Source organism: Polypterus senegalus, chromosome 11 (genome assembly GCF_016835505.1).
Source record: "Polypterus senegalus isolate Bchr_013 chromosome 11, ASM1683550v1, whole genome shotgun sequence".
NCBI classification, from domain to species: domain Eukaryota; kingdom Metazoa; phylum Chordata; class Cladistia; order Polypteriformes; family Polypteridae; genus Polypterus; species Polypterus senegalus.
Window position 1 is genome coordinate 53,602,178 of NC_053164.1, and position 25,884 is coordinate 53,628,061.

At 37.4% G+C, this 25,884-nt stretch overlaps 1 protein-coding gene across 2 annotated transcripts; it reads left to right on the forward strand.

Moving 5' to 3' along the window:
• Nucleotides 1–3,153: 3,153 nt before the first annotated feature.
• On the forward strand, nt 3,154–25,251 carry LOC120538991. Of its 2 annotated transcripts, none has more exons than XM_039768648.1 (7): nt 3,154–3,259; nt 8,639–8,956; nt 10,700–10,993; nt 14,689–14,785; nt 17,948–17,976; nt 23,840–23,877; nt 24,260–25,251. In XM_039768648.1, the coding sequence occupies exons 1-7, from the start codon at nt 3,202–3,204 to the stop codon at nt 24,362–24,364; spliced, it is 939 nt and encodes a 312-aa protein (XP_039624582.1). In that variant the 5' UTR covers nt 3,154–3,201; the 3' UTR covers nt 24,365–25,251. The 2 variants fall into 2 exon arrangements, with proteins under 2 accessions (XP_039624582.1, XP_039624583.1); XM_039768649.1 differs by having other exon boundaries at nt 10,889–10,993.
• Nucleotides 25,252–25,884: the final 633 nt, after the last annotated feature.

Here is a 25,884-nt window from a genome sequence, read left to right on the forward strand (position 1 = left end):
TGCTCATGTGTGTGGTAGTGACCTGAGATGAAGACAGTTCTTCGGTACTGTCTCTCTTTGGAGAATCTTTTGATACAACTGGTTTGACTTTGTGTCGAATGAGCAGTCGCTCACGGAGTCACATTACCTGCATTGTGAGGGAGCATCACTTACATCACTACTGCCATGTAGCGTGATTCCCCAAGGATGATCCGGCTAACTGGATCATCATTGTTGAGGACCTGAGCGGCTGGACCAGGCCAAGGGGGTGCCCACATAACATCTGGCTGCGACAGGAAGATGGTCATTTCCGAGTTAGGGTTGGACTGGACTGTGTCTCTGCCTGAGGGGCTGCCAATCAGGATCCTGAGCTGTTTCGTCATATGGTGGGTGTGGCTGTGCACTGTACCAGTGCATATTCTCAGACCTGACCTCAGAAATAGATAAAAATTTGCAGGAATTAGTTTCTTCAGACACCCTTGCAGGTTAATATAATATGCAAGCCTTAATATCCGTCACCTCAGCTTTAGGGGTATCTCTCCCATTTCAACCTCTAAAGCCCATGTGGTGTAGTCAGACATACCCCACAAAAGTTGAGTTCAAGTTGAATGTGTGTTTGTCCAGTGCACAATGCCATCTTGGTCAATCAATCTCTGACAAAATTTGAAAAGATCCCCCTTTTCAATTGGGGAAGACCACAGGCTATGTTTCTTTTGGAAAAACATCCCCCTTATTTAGTGAATGAACCAATACATTATTAGAGAAGAGCATTTTTGGGACTTCACATAGATCTGAAACATTGCTCCCCACTGTAGGTTTAGTCAGTGAAATTATGGTTTTGAGCTAAAACTTTCACCTAGTGATTTTATTTTGTGACCATACTTGCACCTTATTCCACCCTGGGCAGTGATGGTTAACCTTGCTAGTACATCTTTAATCCAGTGTGAAATATATTAAAGTCTAACATATCAACAATAAAATACTTTATGGAAGCACATCATGTCCTGCCACAAAGTGCATTAAATTAGTAACTTTCATACAGTACATCAGTCCTCCAAAATCTTTTCCAAGTCCATCTCATAATATTTAAAGATTGTTACTCTTCACATAGCTGTCCATTTAATTACAGCTTTCTGTTGCTTGCATGGTGTAATGCAGTGGTTAGCACTAATGTCTCATGGATGCAATGTTCTGAGTTTGAATCCCAGGTCTGGCCGTTTTCTATAGGAACTGTTCAAGTTATTCCTGTGTTTAAATGGGTTTTTCTCTGGGTACTTCCATTTTTATTTTATTTTTCCAATAATATAAAGGTCAGCTTAAATGATAACTCTAAACCGATCCAGTATGAGCATGACTGTGAATGTGATTGTATGTGTAAGTGGGCCCTTCCAAGGGCTGGTCCTTTCCCAAGCTGATTTCTGCCTTGCACTCAGTGCTCTAAGGGATAGGATTCAGTCAGGTCAAGTCAGGTCGGGGAGCATGCACTGGTACAGTGTGTTGCCGCACACACCACATGACGAAACACGTGGTGTAGTCCCACCCTCCCGAAACGACCATCTATCTTCCACAGCTAAGTGTTATGTGGGCGTCCCCTTTGCCTGTTCATCAGCTGATCAGGTCCTCAACAGTGAGGGTCCTACGAGCCAGATCACCCTCAGGAAATGTCGCCACATGGCCGTAGTACCATAAATGATGCTCCCTCACAATGCAGGTAATGTCCCTCATTTGGGACTCCATGAGTAAGTGCTCATTTGACACAAAGTCCATCCAGTCCCAGATTGTAAAGCTGAATTTGATTCATCAGGTTTGGGAATGTAAAAGTAATATTTGAACATTTTTCTGGGTTAAAAACATAATTAGATCTGCAAACTGAAAACTTAATATGATACTATTCTTTCACAGTTTATAGTGTCCTTTACATATCCCACATCACATAAACAATGTAAAAACCTCTTTTGCTAATGACCCCATCATTAGAATGCAAAGCTATGGGATTATTAACACTACTCTTTTCAAAACAATATCTGATAACTCCCTGCCCTTTTTCTAAATAGCTATCCACGAAAAAAACAGAGGAAGTAAAGGAAAATCCTGGAAGATTACTTCAACTTAAAATAAACCACATCCCTAGAAACACAGGACATGACCCTGACAATGGTACACAAAAAATGGCTTCTATAACAGGAAAATGTTAAGATCTCAAAATTCAGCCTTAATCTTGACATTTGCATTATGCTGTATGTGAAAGTACCTAAAACAGGTGTGATAAAAGGGCAAACCAAAAATGAGAGTCATAGAGTGCTTAGTAACTTGAGATTATTAACAAAGCAATTTTTTGATTATTTTGGAGGAAAGTGTTGATGCCCGTGTAACAACATGCTGTAATTAGGAGGGTGCCCCCAGATACAAAATATAATATTAACAAATAAAATGGCATCACCAACACTGTGGCTGAAAAGAACAAAAAATAATAATTAAAATTAATTTTCTAAGAAACATAAAATTATCCAGAAAGTAGAGGTTGGGAGCATGAACTGATACAGCATGTTGCCGCACCCACCACTTCGATGAACCATTTTTACCCAAGCATAGCTGTGCAACAGGTGACTCCTCAGTACCACACTAGTTTGACTGAGTGGAACAGTGTGCATTTTTTTATGGTGGCTGGAGTGCCAATCCTGCCACCAACCCCCAAGTTTTCTCTGCAAGTTGGATGACCTGGATGCAGGTTAATCATACCCAGGGTGGAACAATTGCAGGCTGAGGGTCTTGCTCAAGGGCCCAACAGAGTGAAATCACTTCTAGCATTTACAGTGCCAAATTCGAACCAGCAACCTTCCAATTGTTGGCGCAGCTTCCAAGCCTCAGATAGAACTGAAATTAATTTAACCTATAGTAAGATTCCTGACACAGAGTAGATTTCCTTTTACTAATATGATTAAATGATTCTTTTCAGTTGGTTAGAAAACCAAACCATCACAGTAAGTGTCTATTTATATTTTATGTATCTTGAGCTGGACTTGTCCCAAAAAGTGACTTTGAACCCTGAATTGGTTGCTGCTGGGAGATCTTCTGTTCCTATTCAGCGTGCTACTTTTTTCATTTGTGGCTTTTTTTTTTTTTTTTTGAGTAAGGCTTCCTGTTTCCTAATTTTAAATAATAACCTATACTCAGCCTTTTGTGCTTTTTTAAGATTTGCACGGCCAAAGCAGGATCGCTATAATGATTTATCTGCTGATTGTAAGCATGCTGCTATGGAACTCTGTGAGATGCAGTAAAGGTTAGTAGAATAAATACATTTTGTATTACACAGATGAATAAACTAAATATATAAAAAAAAAAACAGGAATTCAAATGCAGCACAATAGATCCATAGTGAAAGAAAGGTACTGACTTTTGCAGTTTGAGTAAGATAGTTTAGATTAATTAAAACTTTTAATAATTTATTCTTTTATTCATTTACTCTAATATTTAATGGTTATAGCAATAATATTGTAATTTGGGTTTATTACGCTATATCATTTAAAATCAAAATTTTGTATAATTTTCTTTATAATATTTAAGGTATAGTATAATTGCTATTTACAATAAATTAATTTGCAAATGAAAACTGAATTTAATATTTTTAAATTTAACATTTACTGTGTTACTCTGTTTTTAATATGTTTTTCTTCCTTATGGTACAGTACCAAAGACATGCCTGTAAGGTTAATTACAGTAGTAACACTGAACTGGTCTAGTGTGAATAAATTATGAATGTGTTTATCCAAGGCTTCACTTTTATTATGCTTATTATTAGAAAAGGCAGTATTCAAAATAACGATTTTCTTAGTAAGTGTAACACTGGTGGATTTCTTTAAGTGGGAAGTATTTGAAAAGCATTGTTTGCTTAGAAAGGTAATATGACTTTAACCATCTTCAGGGGACAGAATCCCACCAGTCTTCACATCGAATAAATTCATAAAGTACTGGGGAGAACAGCACTGGCCAAGAGTCAAATGGTGTTCAACCATTGCTGTTTATTTTTGTGAAAAAACAGCAGTGTCTTTCTTTTAAACTTGTGCATATGTTCTCTCTGTGTCTGTAGAAATATTTCCCCAGATATGCTGGTTTTCCTCCCACATCCCAAACACAGTTACGTAGGGGCACACCTATCATCAGGCTGTTCTTGGTGCATGCTCAGGGCCTTTTCAATAGCATCTGTCTCCCCACTTGATTTAATGATCAAGAGTGCGGGCACCATAAGCCCCCATATGGTGAAACGATGGAGCAATCAAGTTTCAGAGCATGGAAACCATCAAATAGGGTCCAGCTCACCAAATTTGTCCAAACATTCTAATGTCTGTATGGTGAAATCACCAAGGGGGATATCTCTTTGAAATGATTTATCTCCAAACGCTGCAACCATAACCGGCAAATAACATGAAACATCTGTGTCTCTTTGATAAAAGTATATCTGATTTGTTGAGGAGCTCTATTCATTATGTCACCCAGGGCCCTGTGGGGGTCTTATTCTGGGTTTTCATGCACATTAGTTTCATTGTAATTTGCCCTCTGTGTATGTGTATTTGAATGTGCTTTGCTACAGACTGTTGCCCCACTTGGGGATGTCTCCTGCTTTGTGTTGCATGTTGCCCCCATCTGAACCATGGATTGCATTAAATGGGATCCATAATGAGTGGATGGAGGAACGAACTAGGCAGAAATGCTGCACTTCAGGATTACTAATTTGTCTATCTACATTTTTCACAATCAATCTGCATTAGTTTCATTTTCTTATAATAATTGTGAGTTTTTTATTTCACATTCTACAAATGTGTGCAAGTTTGGCATTTTTATTTCAATTTCTATAAGATATTGTTTTGACAAATGCAGATCATCAGGTTCTGTATTTCTGGTATGTTTGTAAGATGATGGTAAGGGCTAATAACTATTTTTGATAAGTACTGTGCTAGAGTAAGTTAACTGTGACTCACATGGGTGATTAAGTATAAATGAAATGAAAAAATAATGAATAATACAATTGCAGAAATAATAATCATATGATTTACAAAACTTTGTTGTGAAATAAGTGCAGGCCAAATTAATTCCAGTAACATTTATATTGCGCAACACAGTGTTACAGTGGTTAGTGTTTCTGTCTCACTGGCCCAAGATACTTGGTTTGAAAAAATGCCTTTGTTACTGTCTATGTGCGTGGAGTAACACTCTCTCTGTGTCTAAACATGTTTTCTCCAAGTTTTATTCCATATTCCAAAGACATGCAGCTTAATTTAGCCAATGACTCTTGTTGTAATGTGAAATTTTGCATACAAGTTGATAAATATTTTGTATGTCTTCATTTGTAACTTAGACAAAGCAATGTAATATTAGTATTACATTATTGATAATAACAGCAATGGTTTGATGGTTTAAGAACCCCTTCCCCACTATAGGACTGAGTCTCTTTTTAATTGTATGATAGGGTTGGGGGGAAGTGCCTCAAACACGTTTGGTAAATGTTTCTTTGCAGGATTCTCAGTCAATCCCCAGAGGAAAGCCAGGCTGCCTAACTGGCAAACTTTAGCTCAACAAAAGGTTTTGGGGGGTGGCAGGTGTGAAGATGTTTTCTGTTCCCCCATTGGTCTGAAGTATGGCTGTTTGGAACTGGCTTGTATCAGAAGCCTTTAAGTACCACAACGCCCTATTGGCTCTAGGGGTTGGACAGAAACCTATAAATTTGCTTGTTTTACCTCACCCCCTCTCTCTTACCAAATGATGAAAGACCATCTCACACCATGAACTGAAAAGGACAACACAATGAAGAGTGCAGCTCTGCAGCCATATTGAGACAGGCATGCGGCCTGTTCTGAAGAAAGCTGACCACAAATGATGCCTTAACTAGAGAAATTTTACGTAACTAACAAGTCTGTGTGCCGGCTGAAACTACACATCACCATTTATCAGGTTGCATGGTTGCCAATATTCAAATGTACTTTGCATATTGTTATTATTTATGAATATTATCAATAATACATTGTTTAAATTGTAACTTAACTCCTGCTTGTCTTTTACTACACCTAATTGCCTGAGGTTATACATGTAGAAGGGAAGGTGGGGAGAAGTTATATACTATAATACCTTAGAAACATTGGTAAGTCTTTGAGATTTGAGGCATTCTGACAAAGGCTAAATATTAATAATACAAAAGGGGAAAGTAGAGTAAAATATTACTCTACCAAGACAAAACAACTCTAAATAGGCCAAGGGTGATAAATGATAAATGCATTAGTGTTTCTTGTAATGGACAGTTACCTGCCTGGGACTGGTTCTTGCTTTGTGCCAAATGCTTCTAAAATAGATTAGATCCCCCTTACTAATACTAATTTATATTGTGCTTGCAATTCAAACATCTATTGCACTGCTTCTGTATTTTACCAATTAAAGACGATTACTACAGAAAAGGCTGTGGGAAGTAACATGGATAAAGAAACTGCTCTCCTGGAGCTTGATAATGAAGAGATAACAGATGTCAGTGAAGTGCTTCTAGATACACTAGAAGAAAGGCAAGTTGATAAAACAAAACTCTTTTGCATTACACGGTCTTGACCCTGGAAGTTACGTCTAGGACATACCCTAGAAGTACCCACCAGCAGCTTAAAAGTGCCTTTCAGACAGTCAGTAGTTCAGCTTGGATTGGGAATGAGAATTGTGCGAAAATCCAACTAGTAGATGAAAGACAGGCCAGAGAAATAAATGGTACAGAAGGTGCGTCTAAGGATTGTGGCAGGTGGCTGGGGCCAATGCCCAGCCGGGATGCCCCTTCTACATATGTTCTGGGGGAGCAACCATGGGCTCCTCAGTACCTACCCTAGGACGCTTGGTGGCAGCCTCTCTGGCTAATGATGGTGCCTCAGTTTCCCGCAGGACTCCATGGTAGATGAAGTTCTCCACAGCCCTTTTGGGATCTGGTGTGGCCGCCGGGGGTGCTGCATGGGTCCCTGAGCTGGCCGGGACAACTATACAGCCCCGCCTGGAAGTGCAATCAGAAAAAGATGATCAAGCACCTGGAGCACTTCCAGGTGGGCTATAAAAAGGGCCAGCAACCACTACTCCAGAGCCAGAATCAGGAGAAAGAGGACGAGGTTGCCAAGGAGGAGTGGTGGTGCCAAACGTGAGTGTGTTTGTGATTTTTGATTGGGACTGTGTTGTGGCTGGGGGGGTTCATGGGGAAGACGTGCCCTCCAGCTGAAGAAAAATAAAAGTCCTTTGTGTTTTTACACATGCCTCAGTGTGAGTCTGTGTTTGGTCGGGCGCTATACAGCGTCCTTATCACAGGATATATTGCCAGTGTTCAGTGTGGCAGCCTTTGCTTGGTTTTATACATTGTATTCCAAGTAACTTTGTCTCCTTAGCTTTTATTCATGATTTGGGGACACACAGAGCTCCCACTATCACCATAACACAAGGTATGAACATAATTAAATCTAACATACTACTAATTTTGTGGTGATTATAAGAAACGGAGCTTAAGTGTAAATGCCAACCTGTGCATTTTCATTTCCAGAAGTGTAACAAAGGAGGTAGTCCACAAAACCTTTTATTAAGCTAAAGATAATAAAAATAAGGGATAATCATTGATCAGTTTTGAAGAGTATTTTTAAAAAGACAGAAACACATTCCACATGAAAAGTGTAAAGTTGCATTTAAACAGTGTCAAAAATAAAATACAAAAGTTTTCATGGTGTGACTCAAAGCACCCTGGTTCCAGCTTGGTGTGAGATTCCTTCAGTGTGAATTGTTCTATTTTTTCTTTTCAATGTATTAATTTTATTATAATTGGAAACAAATAACTGTAGCTGCCCTTTTATGTTACTCAAATGTGGCACTTGGTGTCACTGCCCTAATTCCAAGTTGATTGCCTGCCTAAGGAAAAGTCATCTCTGATAGAGGAGCACTGGTACCATTGGGTAGAAGGATCCTTTTATCAGATTGGCTGGCCTAGCACTGACTAAGCTGTGGAATGGCCAGTAGAGGGGAGGCAGCTTGATGGTTAAAGTCTCCAGAACCCTGAAGAAATCAAAATCCTATTATGTATTTTAATCCACTTTTGCATTTTGCTCTGTACTTGTACTATTACTGTTGTACTACAGTACTAGTGTATTGTATTGAGGATTACTTGTGTTCTGTTCTGTTCTGTGTATTGTATTGTATTTACCCCATTTTCGACACTCACTGCATGCCCAGCCTACCTGGAAAGGGGTCTCTTTCTAAATTGCCTTTCTCAAGATTTCTTCTATTTTTTCCTTATGAGGGTTTTTTGGGAGTTTTTTTCTTGTCTTCTTAGAGAGTCAAGGCTGGGGGAATGTAAAAAAATAGGGCATGTTAATGTCCATTGTGGCACCCTTTATGTGATTTTGGGCTATACAGAAAGAAATTGTTTTGTAAATTGCATTATATTGTGTTTGAGATCCTGCATTGAGTCTGCTTCTGGAAAAGCCTACATTGTCCTTTAAGGCTTGAATGGTAATGTTCAGATAATAATTTACTTGCTAAATGTAATCATATTGCAATATCAAGTTTTAATTCATCAATAAAGAATAGGAAATTCTTTAAAACAACTCATTAATTTATAGCATGAAGATTGATGGAAAACTTTTATCTCATCTTGTTTTTAAAGGTAGTCATTTTAACACAAGCCACGGTGGAGATATACACTTAGCATTAAAAGATCTGCAATTACCAGTTACCTGCAAGTGGACTCCAAGATACCAGAGGTGCATTGGAGATATGAAAGAGACAGAAAGAGAAATTTATTACATTGATGAGGATAAAAATGGTACAGTAAAGCAAGAGAGATTCAAGGACAGACTGCACCTGGAAAATTCCGACAACATTAAACTGGTTCTAAAAAATGTAACAATGAGTGACACTGGAATATTTAATTGCAGTAGCCATAACATGCATTATGAAGCATTTACTGTGGAGGTATCACCAGGTATGGATTTATAGAAATGTGTCCATTTAATCAAGCACGAAATTCATGTTAGCAAAAAAGTGAATTCAAATTGTAAATCTAAAAAACTGTTAACTTATGGATTATCCTTATTCTTTTATAGCTTTTCTCTAAATTACTGTACACAGCTATTCACCTTAAGTTAGCTAAGATGTTAGACAGTAATACAGTAAGTGACATGATACTCACTATTCTGCCCAAAAATCTCGAGTGCATGGGAATAATAAAGACTCAGTTTAGCTGAACACCAGGAGAACATACAGACCTGACTTAGACAGCACTCTAGCCTGTAATGTAACTACTTTTCAAAATCTTTAAGAATCCAACACTTTCTGCTAAACCACTGTGTGGCCAATAATATAAACTACATGTAACAAATGTCAGCTAGGAAACAACTGGTCAATTTAACCTTAATTTTCATTATGTTATTTTCTGTATTCATAAGACTTGGTCAACTCAAAGTGCAGAGATTAGTACTTCTGTCTCACATCACTCCTCACTCAAGTCCTGGATTTTATAAGTTATAAGTCAAATTATTTTTTATGTGAAGTGCACATGTTCTTCGCATTTTATTGTGGATTTCCCAGGTGCTCTGGTTTTCTATTTCTTTAATTTCACTTTCCTTTGCTCAAAAGGCAGTGTAGTTTAATAAGTAGGAAATTAGACTATAAATCACGGGTAAATTCTTCAGTTTTCACTAATTATGTGTCTCAGAGTAAGTAACCTAACCTTCCAATTTTGCAATTGCAAAAAATACAATAAACAATTATAATGTATTCTAATATTATATGTATCCTTTGTCAAAGATGTCTACTGAATGTATTTTACCAACAATAATTATTAGAGGTGATATTGCTGCAGTAGTTTACATCCTAACTTGGGTGCACTCTGTGTGGAGTTTACTTATTTGTTCTCTGCCATGCATGTTTTTGTTAGTGTAATCGAGTATTCCTTCCATGTTCCTAAGACATGTCACATGCTTTTTTGGTCAACTGACAACTTTAAGTTCACCAGGTATGAGAGAATGTGGATGTGTGCATACATGTAGGAACCTTGCACTGGACTGCTGGTGTTTCAAATGATACCCCTGTCAGATTCCAGCCCTCACAAGTCTGTGGTGTAGTGGGTAAAGAGTTAGGCTACAAGTCAGGTGGTGTTAGAACAAGTAGTAAATCTAAATTGGTGTTGTGTTAGAAAATGTGAGTGTGAGTGTGAGTATGAGTATGCCCTATGATAGACAAGAGTCCCACCTAGTTTTCCTCCCTTACATGTCATGCTGCCAACATATTCTCCTTGTAACCTTATAATCATCTAACAGTTCCACAGTCCTGGGGTCACATCTTGGCTCTTTTATGGAGTCTTTATATCTCACTATTTTTATGTAAGTTTCTTCCAAAACCTAAATACTATATGTTTGTTAGGTTTATTATTATTTACAATTATCCCAGTTTGAGTGAGGGTTCCAGCTGAGTGGAGCATACCTTGTGATAGGATGGTGTTCCATCCAGGACTGGTTCCTATATTTCTGCTGATATAGGTTATGACTTCCTGTGACACTGTAGTAGAATAAACAGGCTTAAAAATGAAGTAAATGGATGATATGAACAATGTTATTATCATTACAAAATATGTATTATATAATATTCTGTAATGTACATATTAGAGATTTAAGGCAAAAATCAAATATTTTAATGGATTTACAAAGATCTATTTCCTTCTTTACAGCTTGTGCTCACAATGGCATACCATCTGTTTCAGTCGTGAAAAAGGACAACATTTTTGAACTATGTTGTACTTACTGTGATGGAAGTCCAATATCCGAAAAAAATTATGAGTGGCAATTGAATGGGGAGAAAATCAGTCATGATATGGCTGACATTTCCCTTCCTGAGAAAAATTGTCTTTCAATTGCAGCAACTAAGTATGAGGGAAAGTGGACTTGTGGATCCCACGTTGAATACTGTCTGGAAGGAATTTCGGAGAAGGCAACCATATCACAGAAAAAAGACAACTTTAAAGGTGAATTAACATGCTGTGTAAATGTTAATCACAATCACTTCATTTTCAATTTATTCATATGTGTATGTGTATACATATTTATATTTTGCAGGGGGCACATAAATCCTGAAAAGTAGGCTTTTTGTCTCATGACCTAATATTAGTCCAGAAACACAAACCTATCTGAATAGAGGGTAGAGCACAAAACACTGAAACATTCCAAAAAGCAGCATTTAGGATGATTTCTAAAGCTGATTCAACTACTTTAAGCAAACAAGTTTGAGGGCAAATGAACATACTCAAACAAATGTCTCTGGTGGAACAGAAACATTGCCAAATTAATTGATTGTAGCTGAGGCATTGACCCTCTAGCTGTGTCTATGGTTCAGAGAAAAGATTGAAAAACTCATGGCTTCATAACCTTCACCAAGACAGTACTTATATAGTAAATCAAATTAAGATACAGACAGTCCATGAGTGAACAATTACCTTTTTCCAAGTTTGTAAAAATTTGTCAAATAAATTATGCAGTTCCAAGCAATCTCTTTCTGTTTACTTTATTTTTTTCAAAGTGATGTATTAATTAGTGTTTAGTTTTTCTGTATACTGTACTACTAGTTTTCATAAATCTCTTCCAATTTCACATCGACTACTGGAAACCAGAATTTTGTGGTTAGTCAATAACATTGTCTGCAAATAAACACAAAATGCTATCATAGGTGTTTTAGTAATTAGTTTAATTATATTTGATTAATATATAGAGATGCATAGTATTCATGAAACATTACATCATTCATAGAGTATGTTTCCATCATTAGAACATTAGAACAGGCCATTCAGCCCAAAAAAGCTCGCCAGTCCTATCCACTTATTTCTTCCAAAAAATCATCAAGTCGAGTTTTGAAAGTCCCTAATGTCTTACTGTCTACCACACTACTTGGCAGCTTATTCTAAGTGTCTGTCGTTCTTTGTGTTAAGAAAAACTTCCTAATGTTTGTGCAAAATTTACAATTAACAAGTTTCCAACTGTGTCCCCGTGTTCTTGATGAACTAATTTTAAAATAACAGTCTCGATCCATTGTACTAATTCCCTTTATAATTTTAAACACATCAATCATGTCACCTCTTAATCTTCTTTTGCTTAAACCGTAAAGGCTCAGCTCTTTTAATCTTTCCTCATAATTTAACCCCTGTGGCCCTGGAATCAGCTAGTCACTCTTCTCTGGACTTTTTCTAGTGCTGTTATGTCCTTTTTGTAGCCTGGAGACCAAAACTGCACACAGTACTCCAGATGAGGCCTCACCAGTGCATTATAAATTTTTGAGCATAACCTCCTTGGACTTGTACTCCACACACTGTGCTACAGTATATAACCTAACACTCTGTTAGCCTTCTTAAAGGTTCCTGAACACTGTCGGGAAGTCGATAGCTTAGAATCAACTATGATTCCTAAATCCTTTTCATAAGGTGTACTCTCGATTTTCCAACTGCCCAATGTGTATTCAGACCTAACATTTTTACTTCCTATGTGTAATACTTTACATTTACTGACATTAAATTTCATCTGCCACAAATCTACCAAAGCCTATATGCTATCCAAGTCCTTCTGTAATGATATAACAGATTCCAAATTATCTGCTAATCCACCTATCTTGGTATCATCTGCAAACTGAACCAGCTTGTTACTTACTGTATATTCCTATCTAAATCACATTTCCTCCCACAGTCCAAAGACATGCAGGTTAGGTGCATTGGCGATTCTAAATTGTCCCTAGTGTGTGCTTGGTGTGTGTGTGTGTGCGCCCTGCGGTGGGCTGGCGCCCTGCCTGGAGTTTGTTTCCTGCCTTTCCTCCCCTGTATTGGGATATAGTGGGCTGAATAATGGATGGATTATGCCTTTTGAACAAAAGCTGGAAATTAAACGTTTGGGGACACCCCAGCCTGTAGACCTAATATCTATGTTTTTGAATTGAAATTATGAATGTGTTGAATGTTGTCTGTTATGTATTAGCCATGAATGAATTCTAATTCAGATTTCTGCATTCAGTGTTAAGCATTTGAGGTTGATGTTGAGGTTGATATTAATGTATTTTTTTAATACTGTCCTTTGGCGGTTGTATAGTATGACAAAAAAAAAATGTTCATAGATCTTCATTTTGTGTGATTTTTGTATGGCATTATTAGACTGATATTTTACCATCACTGATGAGGGTGGCCTAATACTTAGTGAAATGCAGTGTCTCTCCATCATGTAAGGTTTACTTCTGGGCGCTGTCTTCTTGCTAGACCACCCTCCAACAGAACTCTGATATCCATTGCTCCCTCCATTGGGCCCCAATTATCTTTTCTCTGCCTTGTCCATTATTCAGACTGAAGAGGCAACACCATCTACACTCATTTTCACCAACTCTGTGAGTAGATCAAAGTGAAGATGCAGAGGCACAGATTTTTTAAAGGTTGCAAGTACTGTTTTTAAGTGCTTGATCATATCTCTTGCTGACATTCTTTCTCTCTTTCTGTCTCACACACACACACACAAACATTGCACAACTCCAAATCAAGGTATTTGCTATATTTTCCTCGAATACTTGAGTGTTTTATCCCCTGCCATCTATTTTTTTGGTGTGTATGCTTGTTTTTGAACTATCATTAGGCAGTGAAACAACAGAACCTACTTTTCACTCAGTATATGTCCCCTGAAAAATATACTCACCCCAATAGATTCAGGGACAGTTTGTTTTCTGGCTCACAACCATTTAAACTAAAAACCGCATGACTTTTCTTTTTTTTATATCATCTGCTTTTACACTTAAAGTATGGTGTTTACTTCATTGCCTGTTATTGACATTGTACTACTGTCAACTATATGATTATGATTTCCTACTACAAATTTGGACATTTCTTGTATCCTTAGTTTTCTGAGACAAAAATCACCTACCATCTTTCTTCCTATTTAACTTGCGTAAGCTGCATTACACTTTCTACAAGAAATACGAATAAATATGGGTTTTAAACAGGGAGAATGTCCAAATAGTGAGGAAGAAATTCTATGTTGAATAAAAAAATTTCAATCTTGAGGGATTCATTGCATCAGCAAGTTTAAAACTGAGACTGACCGAGTCAGAGAACCTAGAAAAATAGAATAGACTTCATAGTATGGCAAAAATGTTCAGAATTGGGTATAAACTTGTGTCTAGAAATGGTCAGCTAGTAAAAGATACATCAATAGTAACCAGAGACATGGATGAACAATACAAGTGGGCAGCAAATCCCTAAAGCTGACTTCTGTGGAGCTGACTCCATCCAATTTTTCATTAAAACACACAGGTCAGGCACAAAGTTGAGACAGTAGAGCAAAAAAACATAAGTCAGATATGTGCAGGCATTTTCTCATGTTTAATAACATGATGATGGGAAAAACCAATATGAGTCAAGGAACATGAAGTTGTCCTTATAAATTAATTTAGTGGGGCAAGAATGCAATTGCACTGTCACCTGCTGTACCCGTAATAGATTTATCAGACCTGAAAATACTTTAACATGTTTAAATTATAAACCATCCAGTTTAAGCTCTCATCAGTTTGAGTGTCAATATGAATTAAAATATTGAAAACATTGTGAATTAAAACATTGAAAACACTGCTAAATTGTCATAGCTTCATGTTTATCGTACGTATGTAATTTCTACCAATTTTGCATTTTCTTTTTTATTTTAGACTCAGCGGGTTATCTGGTAACAGGATTTTTAATTACACTGCTTATTTTCTCATTAATTGGAGCTGGGATATGGTACCGCAAGACTAAAACAAAAAGGTATGATTTAATTTCTGATTAATTAAAAAAAAAGACTATTCAATACAGCATGTTCAAAAATGTGAATGGAGAAATGAAATGGAAAAAATAGAAAAATAGAAAACAATTTTTGGATGGAGCAACAGAATAATTCAGCAGCACAGAAAAATCTTTATCTGAGCCTGTACTTTAATTTTAAACAAATTTAAGCTTGAGGATATGCTAAAAATATTAGCTTTGGAGAAAGCAGCTACAGTAAGGGTGACAGTTAATTAGAAATCTAAAAATAGGTAAAATACAATACAGAAAATATGTGTGGGAATATGTAAGTATCTGTGTTACCACAGGAGAGAAAATCTGCATCTCTCTACAGCTCAATGTAAATAAAATAAAATTTATTGTGATACATGGCCTGCAGCTCATCCTGTCCGACATATCCAGGACGCCAGATGGCTTCTTCCCTGCAGCCTAGGGGTGTCACGGAGTCCCACAGGGCATCATGGGAGATGGAGTTTGGATTCACAGCCCTGCTGGCTGCCGTGGGTGCCATCATGTGGCGCTGCAGGGAGATGCGGGGATTTTTATTTTGTAAAAATACAATTCTTCATTTGACCCGGAAGTGCTATTGAATCATACGGACAGAAGGGTCAAGGACTATATAAAGGACTATGAGAGACCCAGCAAGCGAGCCAGAGTTGGGTGGTAGTGTGATGAAGCTTCTGGGAGGTGAGGAGGAATATTGTGATTGTATTATTGTTTATTGTGGTGGTAGTAGTGGTGCACTGTGGCACCATATCAAGGAGAAAAGAAAATAAAATATTTCCTGGTGCTATTACTTGGTGTCTTGGACATTTGTCTGCAGGGTTTGAGGAGCGACAGTGCCCTCTAGTGTCACAATATGATGATAACTTGTTTGATTAACTTCAATATTTCTAGCATTAATGCAAGCAATTTTACTGAATTAGTTAATTTTTCTTCATATTCTGTATAGGCTAGTAATTTCAAAGTTATCTTTTATGTCTTCATTAATATTACTGCCTGTTACCACACATAGGATATTATTTTATACCATTCTTGTCTAGCCTAGTCAGGCACATTCTTAAAACATCAGTGCCCATCTGTTTCAGCTATAACCCATCTAAAGAGTACGGATCATTTTTATTCTGAGGTAACCCAGTTTCCAAAAATCCCATGTCCTTCTATCCAACACTAAGATATAAGATGCACATTAAATCTTCTTATCCCCTCAGTCTGGAACTGGCAGATCTCCAGAGAAGACCACCTTGTCACTTTTGCTCCTCAATATAGTATTTGTCTCTTATGCCCGTATTTCTGGAAGACCAAATGATTCCTGCCACTGGAGTAAGCCCGTGTCTTAACATTTCAAATAAATAAATCCTGGAGGCTGGTTTAGTGGTGACCTATTGCAGATTCTCATCTCTGCCTATTAATTCAGAGTTCCTGGTTAAGAATTCCAGGAGGGTAATGGTGTTGTTCAGTGACCTGTAACACTGGGGTTGATATCCCTGGTGACTCTGTACATCTTACCACCTTGCCCTTATGTCTGATTGGTATGCACTTGTCTCTCTCTCTTTCTCTCTCTCTCTCTCTCTCAACTTGATCTCTAAATGATACCTGATACTCCTCTTGCTTCCTATTGCGATCTACTTTTCAGCTAAAGTGATCCTAATATTCACGTGGTGGAAGTGTTGCCAAATTTTACACTTATTGACCTCCTGGAAGCAAGCTTCCACAAATCTAAATATTATGTAGTGACGACAGTAGCCTCATATTACCAATTTTTGGATGAAGCATTGTTTCCTTTAGAAGTAAAAGCTCCCTAATTGGAATACGTTCTTTTAAATTGCGGCATTTTAAGTAACCGAAAATATAGAAATATGATATTAAAAGGCGATATCCCTCCCACAGTGATTACGGCGGTTACAAATCACATCAGAGATATATACATGTACTTAGCTTTCTTTAATGACTATTTACGCTGTATAACAGACGAAAGGAAACCATAGCAAGACAATATCAAGGTAGGATCTTGAGCTATAGAGTCTGCCATTTTTGTCACTGCGCTGAAAGGATTTTCTGGACGGATGACATCATCCATCCATTGGCTTCAAAGGGTTTGGCAGTTGTCCAGGCCTTGTATACCGGATGCTCCACGTGCTGGTCTTCTCTGGTCTCCAAACAAGGACAGAAAAGACTCAACCCCACCTCCAAAAATACAAGAATAGCACAATGGTTACACTGCAGTTGTCCCCTTCAAAACTGCTAAACTAGTGTTTTCTAAATGCAGGCAGACTAGCCAAACAATGAATGAATCAATAAAACAATTTCTTGCACAGAACAGTGACATTAAATGTACAGTCATGTTACAAGCATTTAACTCTTTTTATATTAAGAATTTAAAGATAACTAAAGTATTTTTAGAAGATCCTATTACTGTAGTAATCAGCACAAAACAGAAATCAACCTTAGTTTACATGACAGATGTATACCAAAATATCTATCTATAATCAATTTGCTTATTAGTCCAACGGCTCAGGAAAAAAATTCTCATAGCTACAAGAATCTTATGAATTCAAGTAAAAATAAAAATTGGGTATCCAGGCTCCAAACTAATCAAGCTTGCTAGACAAACAAGAGATGGATTGAGGTTTCCTAGAGAAGTAGAAATTGTATTTGCTGTTCAGGTGTGCCACTAGTACAGAAGTTGGTAAAATTATTATAGTAAAAATGTATATTATATGAAAGTAATTTTGCTGAAAAACAAGACTTACTAAATGACTGTATATACTGTAAAATGTAACTTAGTTTTAAGGTTCATATTCATCATATTGCATGTGGTGCAGTGCTTAGCACTAATGCCCTACAGCTTTCTATGTCAGCGTGGGCTGTTCTCCAAATATAGTAGTTTTCTCCCACAATCTAAAGACATGCCTGTTGGCTACTTAGTCCCTCAAACTTTCCCCACATGAGTGAGTATTTGATGTGAGGGGCTGGTGCCCCATCCTGAGTCGGTTCACAGCTTGTGCCCAAAGCTACCAGGATAGTCCCAGGCCCCCACAAAACTAATCTGGATAATGATGACACAGAAAATGGATGGATATATTGTATTACTCAAAAAAGTGTTTTAAATTATTTAATTAATTTGTTTGTTTGTTTGTATAGGATGAAGAACAGAAATAACAATTCTACTGGTAAGAAATATTTTATCTAAGTATATTTAGTAGGTGCCTTTAATATTTCACACCAAATGTTTAATTAGACAATAAAGAAAGGGTAGAAATCCTCTTAACAAACAATAGTATTGAAGAATAAATTATTTATCTGGAAGCCTACTCTAGAACAATTTAAATTGCCATCTCTTTTCCTTCGAATTCACTTCATTGCATCTGACCAATTTTAGTTGTCTGCAACCCTGCCGTATGAATTTGATACACGGACTATGCATTTTTAGACTTTAAAAGCTCAAATGTTTAAATAATAATTCAAAGATGATTTTTAATGTGAAATGTTGATATTTGTTTATTTGGTAATGGGCATCCATTGTGCTTTTTCAGTTTAAAATATAAAGTAAAATGCTGGGAAGCTATCAAATGTAAATTCAATTATTTAAGATGTCATGGAAGTGGTCTAGCAAAAAATGGCTTGTTTTGATAAAATCAAATTATATTAGTGAGGAAGCCATCATAGCATATACAACAGCTTGTCAAAGATTTATTGCTCAATTGTGTTAAAATCAAGCAATGTTCTCTTTTTAAAGTGACCTACCCAGGTACCCTCATGTTGCACTGCTTGTTATTTACTTTACAAAAATTTCTTTCAAAATTTACCTATTTTATTAATCCCTTTATTTTTTAAGTGTAAATCAAAACTATATGTCGATGTTATTGTGTTCTGATTATCTACCTGATTTATATATTTGGTCATCCTGTTTAATGCAAAAGCAAAACTAGAAATAACAGCCATCTTGGCGATGCTTTGTCCCAACTTTGGGCTAAAGAAAATTGTTAACAAAAAGATTTTCAAGGCTCAGTCAATCGTTGAGAGGTTCTTCCTGCAAAGGACTCCTCCTTCAAGGATGTCTTGTGGCTTTCTTCCTGAGGGATCGGAAGGGGTGGAACTAAGTGCCATCACTGAGCAGATTTTTGGTGCCTCAGGGAGAGAAGAAGACTGAGTTAGTGGCGGTGCCCCCTCATGGTCCTACAGGTTATTACATACTTTAACAGAGCCCATGAGGAGATCCATAGACGTGCATGTGTGACTAAATGTACTTCATTGCATGTCCCCCTTATCCTGATGTACTTGGACCTCTTTTGACTGATGCTCCTTCTTTTGAGTATGATCTTATAAAGCCTGCCTCCCAGACAATGTCATTCCAAGGCATTACTAGGAATGACTGACTAAAGCATATCTACTTTAATACTTCCCATTTTTGAAAAGAAACTCTCAACATGCCTCTTATTCCATTACTCCTCCTCATGTGTCTCACTTTCCTACCTCCTATTTCAAACGTGTCACCAAAGCAAAACTGGCCAATCATATCGCACTGATGGACTGGACACACACACACACGTCTTTCATTTATATACTGTATGTCTAATTCCTCAATCCAAGCTTTTCTCTCATTTCTCCAGGTTTCTATGTACAGATCTGGCAGTGATTATTTAACTCAAAGCAAAACGGGTGCTGAGGTGTCATTTACAGCTTCACCTAGGGCACCAAAATGCTAAAGCCGGCCCTGGACTGCAAAAAGCAGGAGGCAGACCACACTCCTATCTACATCAGTAGGGATTCTGTAAAAAAAGTCATCAACTTTAAATTTTCGTGGAGTTATCATCACTGATGAGTCTAAATAGGCACAATATATCTCAACTGTTACTAAAAAGCAGGGCAAAATAATGACATTTTCGGGCTTGACTGACACATGGAGTGAGGTGAAGAGGCAATTGCCTCAGACAGCACATTAAAGAAGACGGCATTGTCATGTAACTTTTTTTTAACATTTTGCATAAAAAAGCAAAAAAGCTAATTGTGAGCCCTAAGAATTACACACAGTTAGACCGTTCATGCTGCATCTTATCCCCAGTTTGCTCAGCCCTCTCATGTCTGCCTTTTGTGCTCTGCAGCCCAAACATGATGAAACATCCAGTGCCTTATTTATATGCCACTTTTTAAAAATTATGAGAAACTAGCCGAAGCCCGCCGTAGCATATGGCGGTGTAAGAATAAGAACGGAAAACAGTGAGAAAGGAGTTCAGAAATCAAGAAGAAATAAATACTTCTTGAAAGACGCAGTTTTGATTAGGTGTTTTGGTGGTGACGACAGATTATGAGTCGAAAGATCTAACCCTAGAAAAAGCCACGTACAACTGACCATGGCTGAAGACTGGCTGTTAGAATTATTGTGAAGAGTAAACAGCATGTGGGTATGAGGAAGGCCGCGCTTCAGAAATTCTATTACGTAAATATAATCAATTAGCAAAATACCCGCGCTTCACAGCGGAGAAGTAGTGTGTTAAAGAAGTTATGAAAAAGAAAAGGAAACATTTTAAAAATAACGTAACATGATTGTCAATGTAATAGTTTTGTCACTGTTATGAGTGTTGCTGTCATCAAGGATTTGATTATCATTATTTCTTTCAATCAGGTTCGTATTTGGAGGATGTGTTGTGTTCAAGTTACATTCCGTGTTTGTCAATCATTGTAAAGATAACAGGTTTCATTCATCGATTCGTTTCTTACTGCATCAATAAACAGCTCGTCTTCCTCTTTATCTGAGACGTAACACACTGCATGCACGTGTTTTTTTACACTGTCTTCCTTTAGCGGGACATTGACTTTTTCCACCGTGTGCTTTGTTTCCGCAGTAGCTGCACTTATGAATATGCTTGTATGTGTCACACGCTTCATATTTTTTTGCTGCCTTCTCAATTGTGTAATTCGTTTTTTGTTCAGCACTCTTTGGAACTGTTGCTTTTTGTCTGTGCACTGCGTTAGTTCACGTGTCGCATAACTCCGCCTCCCACGGCCATCGAGCAGAAGTCTATTATAGTATATGGATGAAAAAATAGGTTCCAGTTATGACCATTACGCGTAGAATTTCAAAATGAAACCTGCCCAACTTTTGTAAGTAAGCTGTAAGGAATGAGCCTGCCAAATTTCAGCCTTCTACCTACACGGGAAGTTGGAGAATTAGTGATGAGTGAGTGAGTCAGTCAGTCAGTGAGTGAGTGAGTGAGTCAGTGAGGGCTTTGCCTTTTATTAGTATAGATAACAACCTCAAAAAGATGTTATTGATTATATATTATATATATATTGTTATTGATTGGTCTGTGCTCCGGTCTTTGGGTATCCGACAGTGCATGTAGAATTTCCGGCCAAGCAGGATTACATGTGAAATTACATGTGAAATCAATGAGGCTGTCCGAATTTACGTACTATGGCCATGGCATCCTGATAGTTTTGTTGCATGTATCTTGGACTTCCTGGAAATGTGGATGGTAATATGATCATTTTGTCTACATGTACGTTGTTATTTTCAGTGTTTGTTTGCAGTGCGTCTGACAGTCCTTTGTATTGTTCCACGTGCAAATCTTGTTGATCTAATCTGAGATAGATGTTTTAACATATGCATCTACGACGTACTGTTGGAATAGTTCGCCGGTGGAGTGCAAAATACTAAATGTATTCTTCATTGCTAATCTGTACACATAAAATTGGCATTGATTAAGCCTTCTTCGCTTGGTGGTTCTTTTATCGGGAACATGTTGTAATTCTTTGTGCCAGACAATATCTCCATAAGGGAATAAAAGTGGGTAAACCATAGGATCGCAATTCATATTGAGCGTGGAAATCTGTTTACAGGAGTTGCCTGTGGGACAGATGCAAATGTTCCTTTCGGCAGGCGGTTCGCCATCTTCTCCGACGAAAATCGCTGCAACATTGGTGTGACATGTCAGGGCATTGTATCATCGTAAATCCTGCCTAGTGTTTTCCTCGAAAAGCAATCGTACAGATGCTGTTGGATTAGACTGAGTGATTTCATGCAAGTGCTTGTATGATTTAGCGAAGGGTTGTGGATGCAGAAGGAGGATTAGAGATGGCGGGTGGGGCTCTGTCGTGCGTTCCCCATGACGCGGGAGGAGGATCAGAGTGGGCGGTCGGGGCTCTGTCATGCATACCCCATGGTCAGGCGACTTGGTCGATTATCTATATAGAAAAGCAGCTGGAATCAAAAAGAACAATGAAAAGTCAACGTGGCTCAGAGGTTCATATGAACTGTAGCAGAGACGAAAATGACTGAGGCTGTGTTTGGTGAGGTGTTACGTGCGGGCACATGAGCAGGCAGTACGCATGCCTCGAGAATGAGGGTGGACGCGGAAGGAGGATTAAAGTTAGCAGGCGGGGCTCTGTCATGTCTATCCCATGACGCGGGAGGAGGGTTAGAGTTGGTGGGCGGGGCTCTGTCGTGCGTATCCCCTGGTCTTAGTGTTGGTGGGCGGGGCTCTGTGAGTTGGTGGGTGGGGTTCTGTCGTGCGTATCCCATGGTCGGGCGACTTAGTGAATTATATATATAGATGCTGGAGCGGTTCTATAGAAAAGTGGCAATGTTAGAAATGTACCTATAATTACTGTTCTGTGCATAATCATCATCAATCATAAATAATGCGGTTCAACACAGGACAGGATTTATGAAGTTTTAACACAAGTTTATTGTAAGACCATTTGATAAATGCTTATACTTACTCTTCAGTAATGTATTCAAAGTCTACCACTGGAATTGCGGTGCCATGTTTATCATTTAATTTTACTTTGTCATGTCTGACTCTCTGGACATATGCTATACCAGTTTTATTATTATTATTATTATTATTATTATTATTATTATTATTATCATTATTGTGTCTGGATTATTATCTATGGTGTAATGTACACTTTTTTGCCCCTTCCTCCCAATATTTATGATGGGTCGGTGCCCAAGCGCATTGCATTATTATAAAGGCCTGGAGGAAGAGGCTTTTCAGGTCTGGACCAAGGGCCATTACAATAAATACTGATTATGTCATTTTGTAAAATGTTGTTAATTTTTGGAATCTGTTTAAGGTACCAGTTACAATGTCTCTACCATTTGTACTATGTGTATTGAGTTAAAAAGGGTGACTACTTCCATAGATGGCACCTTCAAACTAACCCCATGAAAACTGAGGCATGAGTGTTTTATTATTCATTGTCTGTAATTTGTATTATACAGTATACCACTGTCATTAGTGTGTGAGATGCATTAAAGTAGGGAATCTCATTGTACATATGAAAAGTAGCAGGATCTCATTGTACACATACCCTGTAAGAGTCAAACTTAATCTCAAACTAAACATGGATGTCCCACAATGTCTCGGCCCCGTCTCTCTCTAAGGTACTTGCCAGGTTGTGTTCCCTCTAGCTTCCATTGCTCATTTCCCTCAGCACCACCCCTGTCAGCTTCTGGCAGTATTTAAGTTTTATTTTATTTATCTATTTTATTTATCTATTAAATATTTCTTTTATCTGTGTGCACCTTCTGTTCTGGATGTTTTATGCTAAATGATGTCACCACAAGTTTACAGTAACAGTATTTTTCCTATGCATATTAACCCAAAAATACTGGCATGTAACTCCTATTTTGTATCAAAGTGTGTACTTTAGTGGCAATAACACATGCGGTTCCTTAGTATAAAGAATATGAAGTTTGTCAGCCCTTTGCTCTGACACTTCTGTGTAATATCATTTTAGTACTTGACCTCAGGTTGTTCATACAAGAATGTTTTAATTGTGTCTACCTCCTTTCTGTGCTCTTTGTATTTTAAGTAATCATAAATGTCAAAAGAAAAAAATTCCCTGCACCCCTGTTCAGGATAATGAATGAATGGTTAAATGGAGGGCTTAATTTTGCCCTCACAATATTCTATGTCTAATAATGAGTTCATCTGCTTGGGGCTTAAATCCTGTAATCCCACTCTTTACAGTATGTCTACAATATGTTATTAAACTGGCAATTTTATTTTCTTATTTTATTTTCAGTAGCAGGTGTTTCTACAGGAGAACACAAACAGCAACAGGTCAGTAGAATAATCCATACAATACCCATTTTTGGTTTAAGTAAAATGTGCACCAGATATACTGTATATTTTTTGATATCCCTGAATCTCCTTTATGTATTTTATTGTTGGCAACAATAGACTCACCCTTGATGTGCATCAAGCCAGAAATTTTGAACGTTTGGTTAATTAGTAAAATAAACGTAATAAAAACTCGTCTACATTTAAGATTCCAAAACATGAAAGTGTGTCATAAGGTGGACATGACAGCTCACGACCGTTGGTATGTCCTTCTTATAAATTAATTTGATAGAAATGTATTACTGTCTTCTAATGCTGTCTATGCCACTAGAAACAACTCTGTAAGTTTTTTTAGTTGAATGACATTTTTTTTTCTCAACAGGATCAGGAAGTTCAGTACAGCCTGATAAACATCTCTGTGTCAAATAAACAGCAAACTGTTAATTCAGAAGAAAGGGTAATATATTGTGATATTGTTTCAAAATAAAATAAACGCAGTATTTACTGGGGTTTCAAAAATGTGTCCTATAGGCAATAAAGTTATTCAAGTAATAGCTCTGGCCTTGAATTCTCGGACTGGGTGGTACACTACATCTATTTTGGTTTGAATGGGTCTAATGCACATCCAGTATTTTAAACATTGATTTCAGATTTTCTGCTTTTCATTTCACCTCTTTCATCAATTCATTCAGCATGAATATTATGACGTGGGCTTGAAAATGCTTTCTGTTATGATTCTTTTACATTACAGGGTCATAGGGAAGCACAGTTAATTCTAGCAGCTTCAAGTATAAGGAAGGGATGATCTGAACTCACCCTCACTCACTCAAACCATGTCCTCTGCTAGCACCTCGGAAAAACATTAAATGTGTGTGGTGGGGAATAAATCCTCGATGAGGCCATGATGTTATCTCCCAGCAGTGAAATGAGAAATGAAAAAATCAGTTTGTGTCTTTGAGCGTGGTGCTTTACTAATAGAGTGTTTCAGGAGGTGGGTAAGTGGACTGTCAAGCCACCTCATAATCTGGAAACAGGCTGACCTATTTAGAAGGTAGAGATGGTTCATTTGCAGTCGCACTTTGTGTTTTTGCTGTAATCATATTTTCATTGTATGCTTTGATTAATTAATCACACTTTCTGGTAAAGACCTTGACTTTGCCACTCTTTGTCATATATTAGGGTGGCAGGGAAAGGTGTCTTTGTACAATACACTGTAAAGATATTATCTGTGTGAGTAATTTATGTGGTAACAAATGAACAGACATGCTCAGTGATGGAGAGTAAAATTTTTAAGCAATATTTTAATTGTTATTTTTTAAATTAAGGGCAATACTATGTTTGTATGCATTGTCAAATAAAACATGATTGACTGGATTTTCATTTTTGTGGTTTTATTATTCCTGCCATTCTATTACAGTTTACAAATAAACATTTTTCCACTAGTTTACATTTAGAAAATTGCGGTCTACACCATTACTGCTATAATTTTACTTCAAGGGCATAGTTTCAAATCCTGACCTTATAAATCACCACTACCAAATCAGTTATGAATAAACTGTGAATCACTGATGGTGATGAATGAAGCTTTGAATGTTAAGTACTTCTGTCTCTTTACATACTTTATATTGCTTTTTCACTTGTATCACCACACAGTTTTCTCATCCTCTCCTCTACTATGCAACCATTTTTAAATAATCATAATACCCTTGGCTAAATTTAGTAGCTAGAGCTGTAATCTGTGTCTTATCATTTCTATTTTTATGTATTTATTAATCACAAATGCCAAAAGAAAAATGTTTAAGTCTCAGTTATATTAAAAAAAACGTATCAGATGCAGCTGATGTAAATTCTGCACTTGTTTCTTCTAAGCATTCTGCTTGGGAATATTTGTACAATCACAGAACCAACCTCTCTTCCAAAAAACATATCAAAACCTCATTATCATTACTGCAACAATAATCCAATAGTTTTCTGGGAGCAAGAAATCATCTATTGAAAATGACAGTT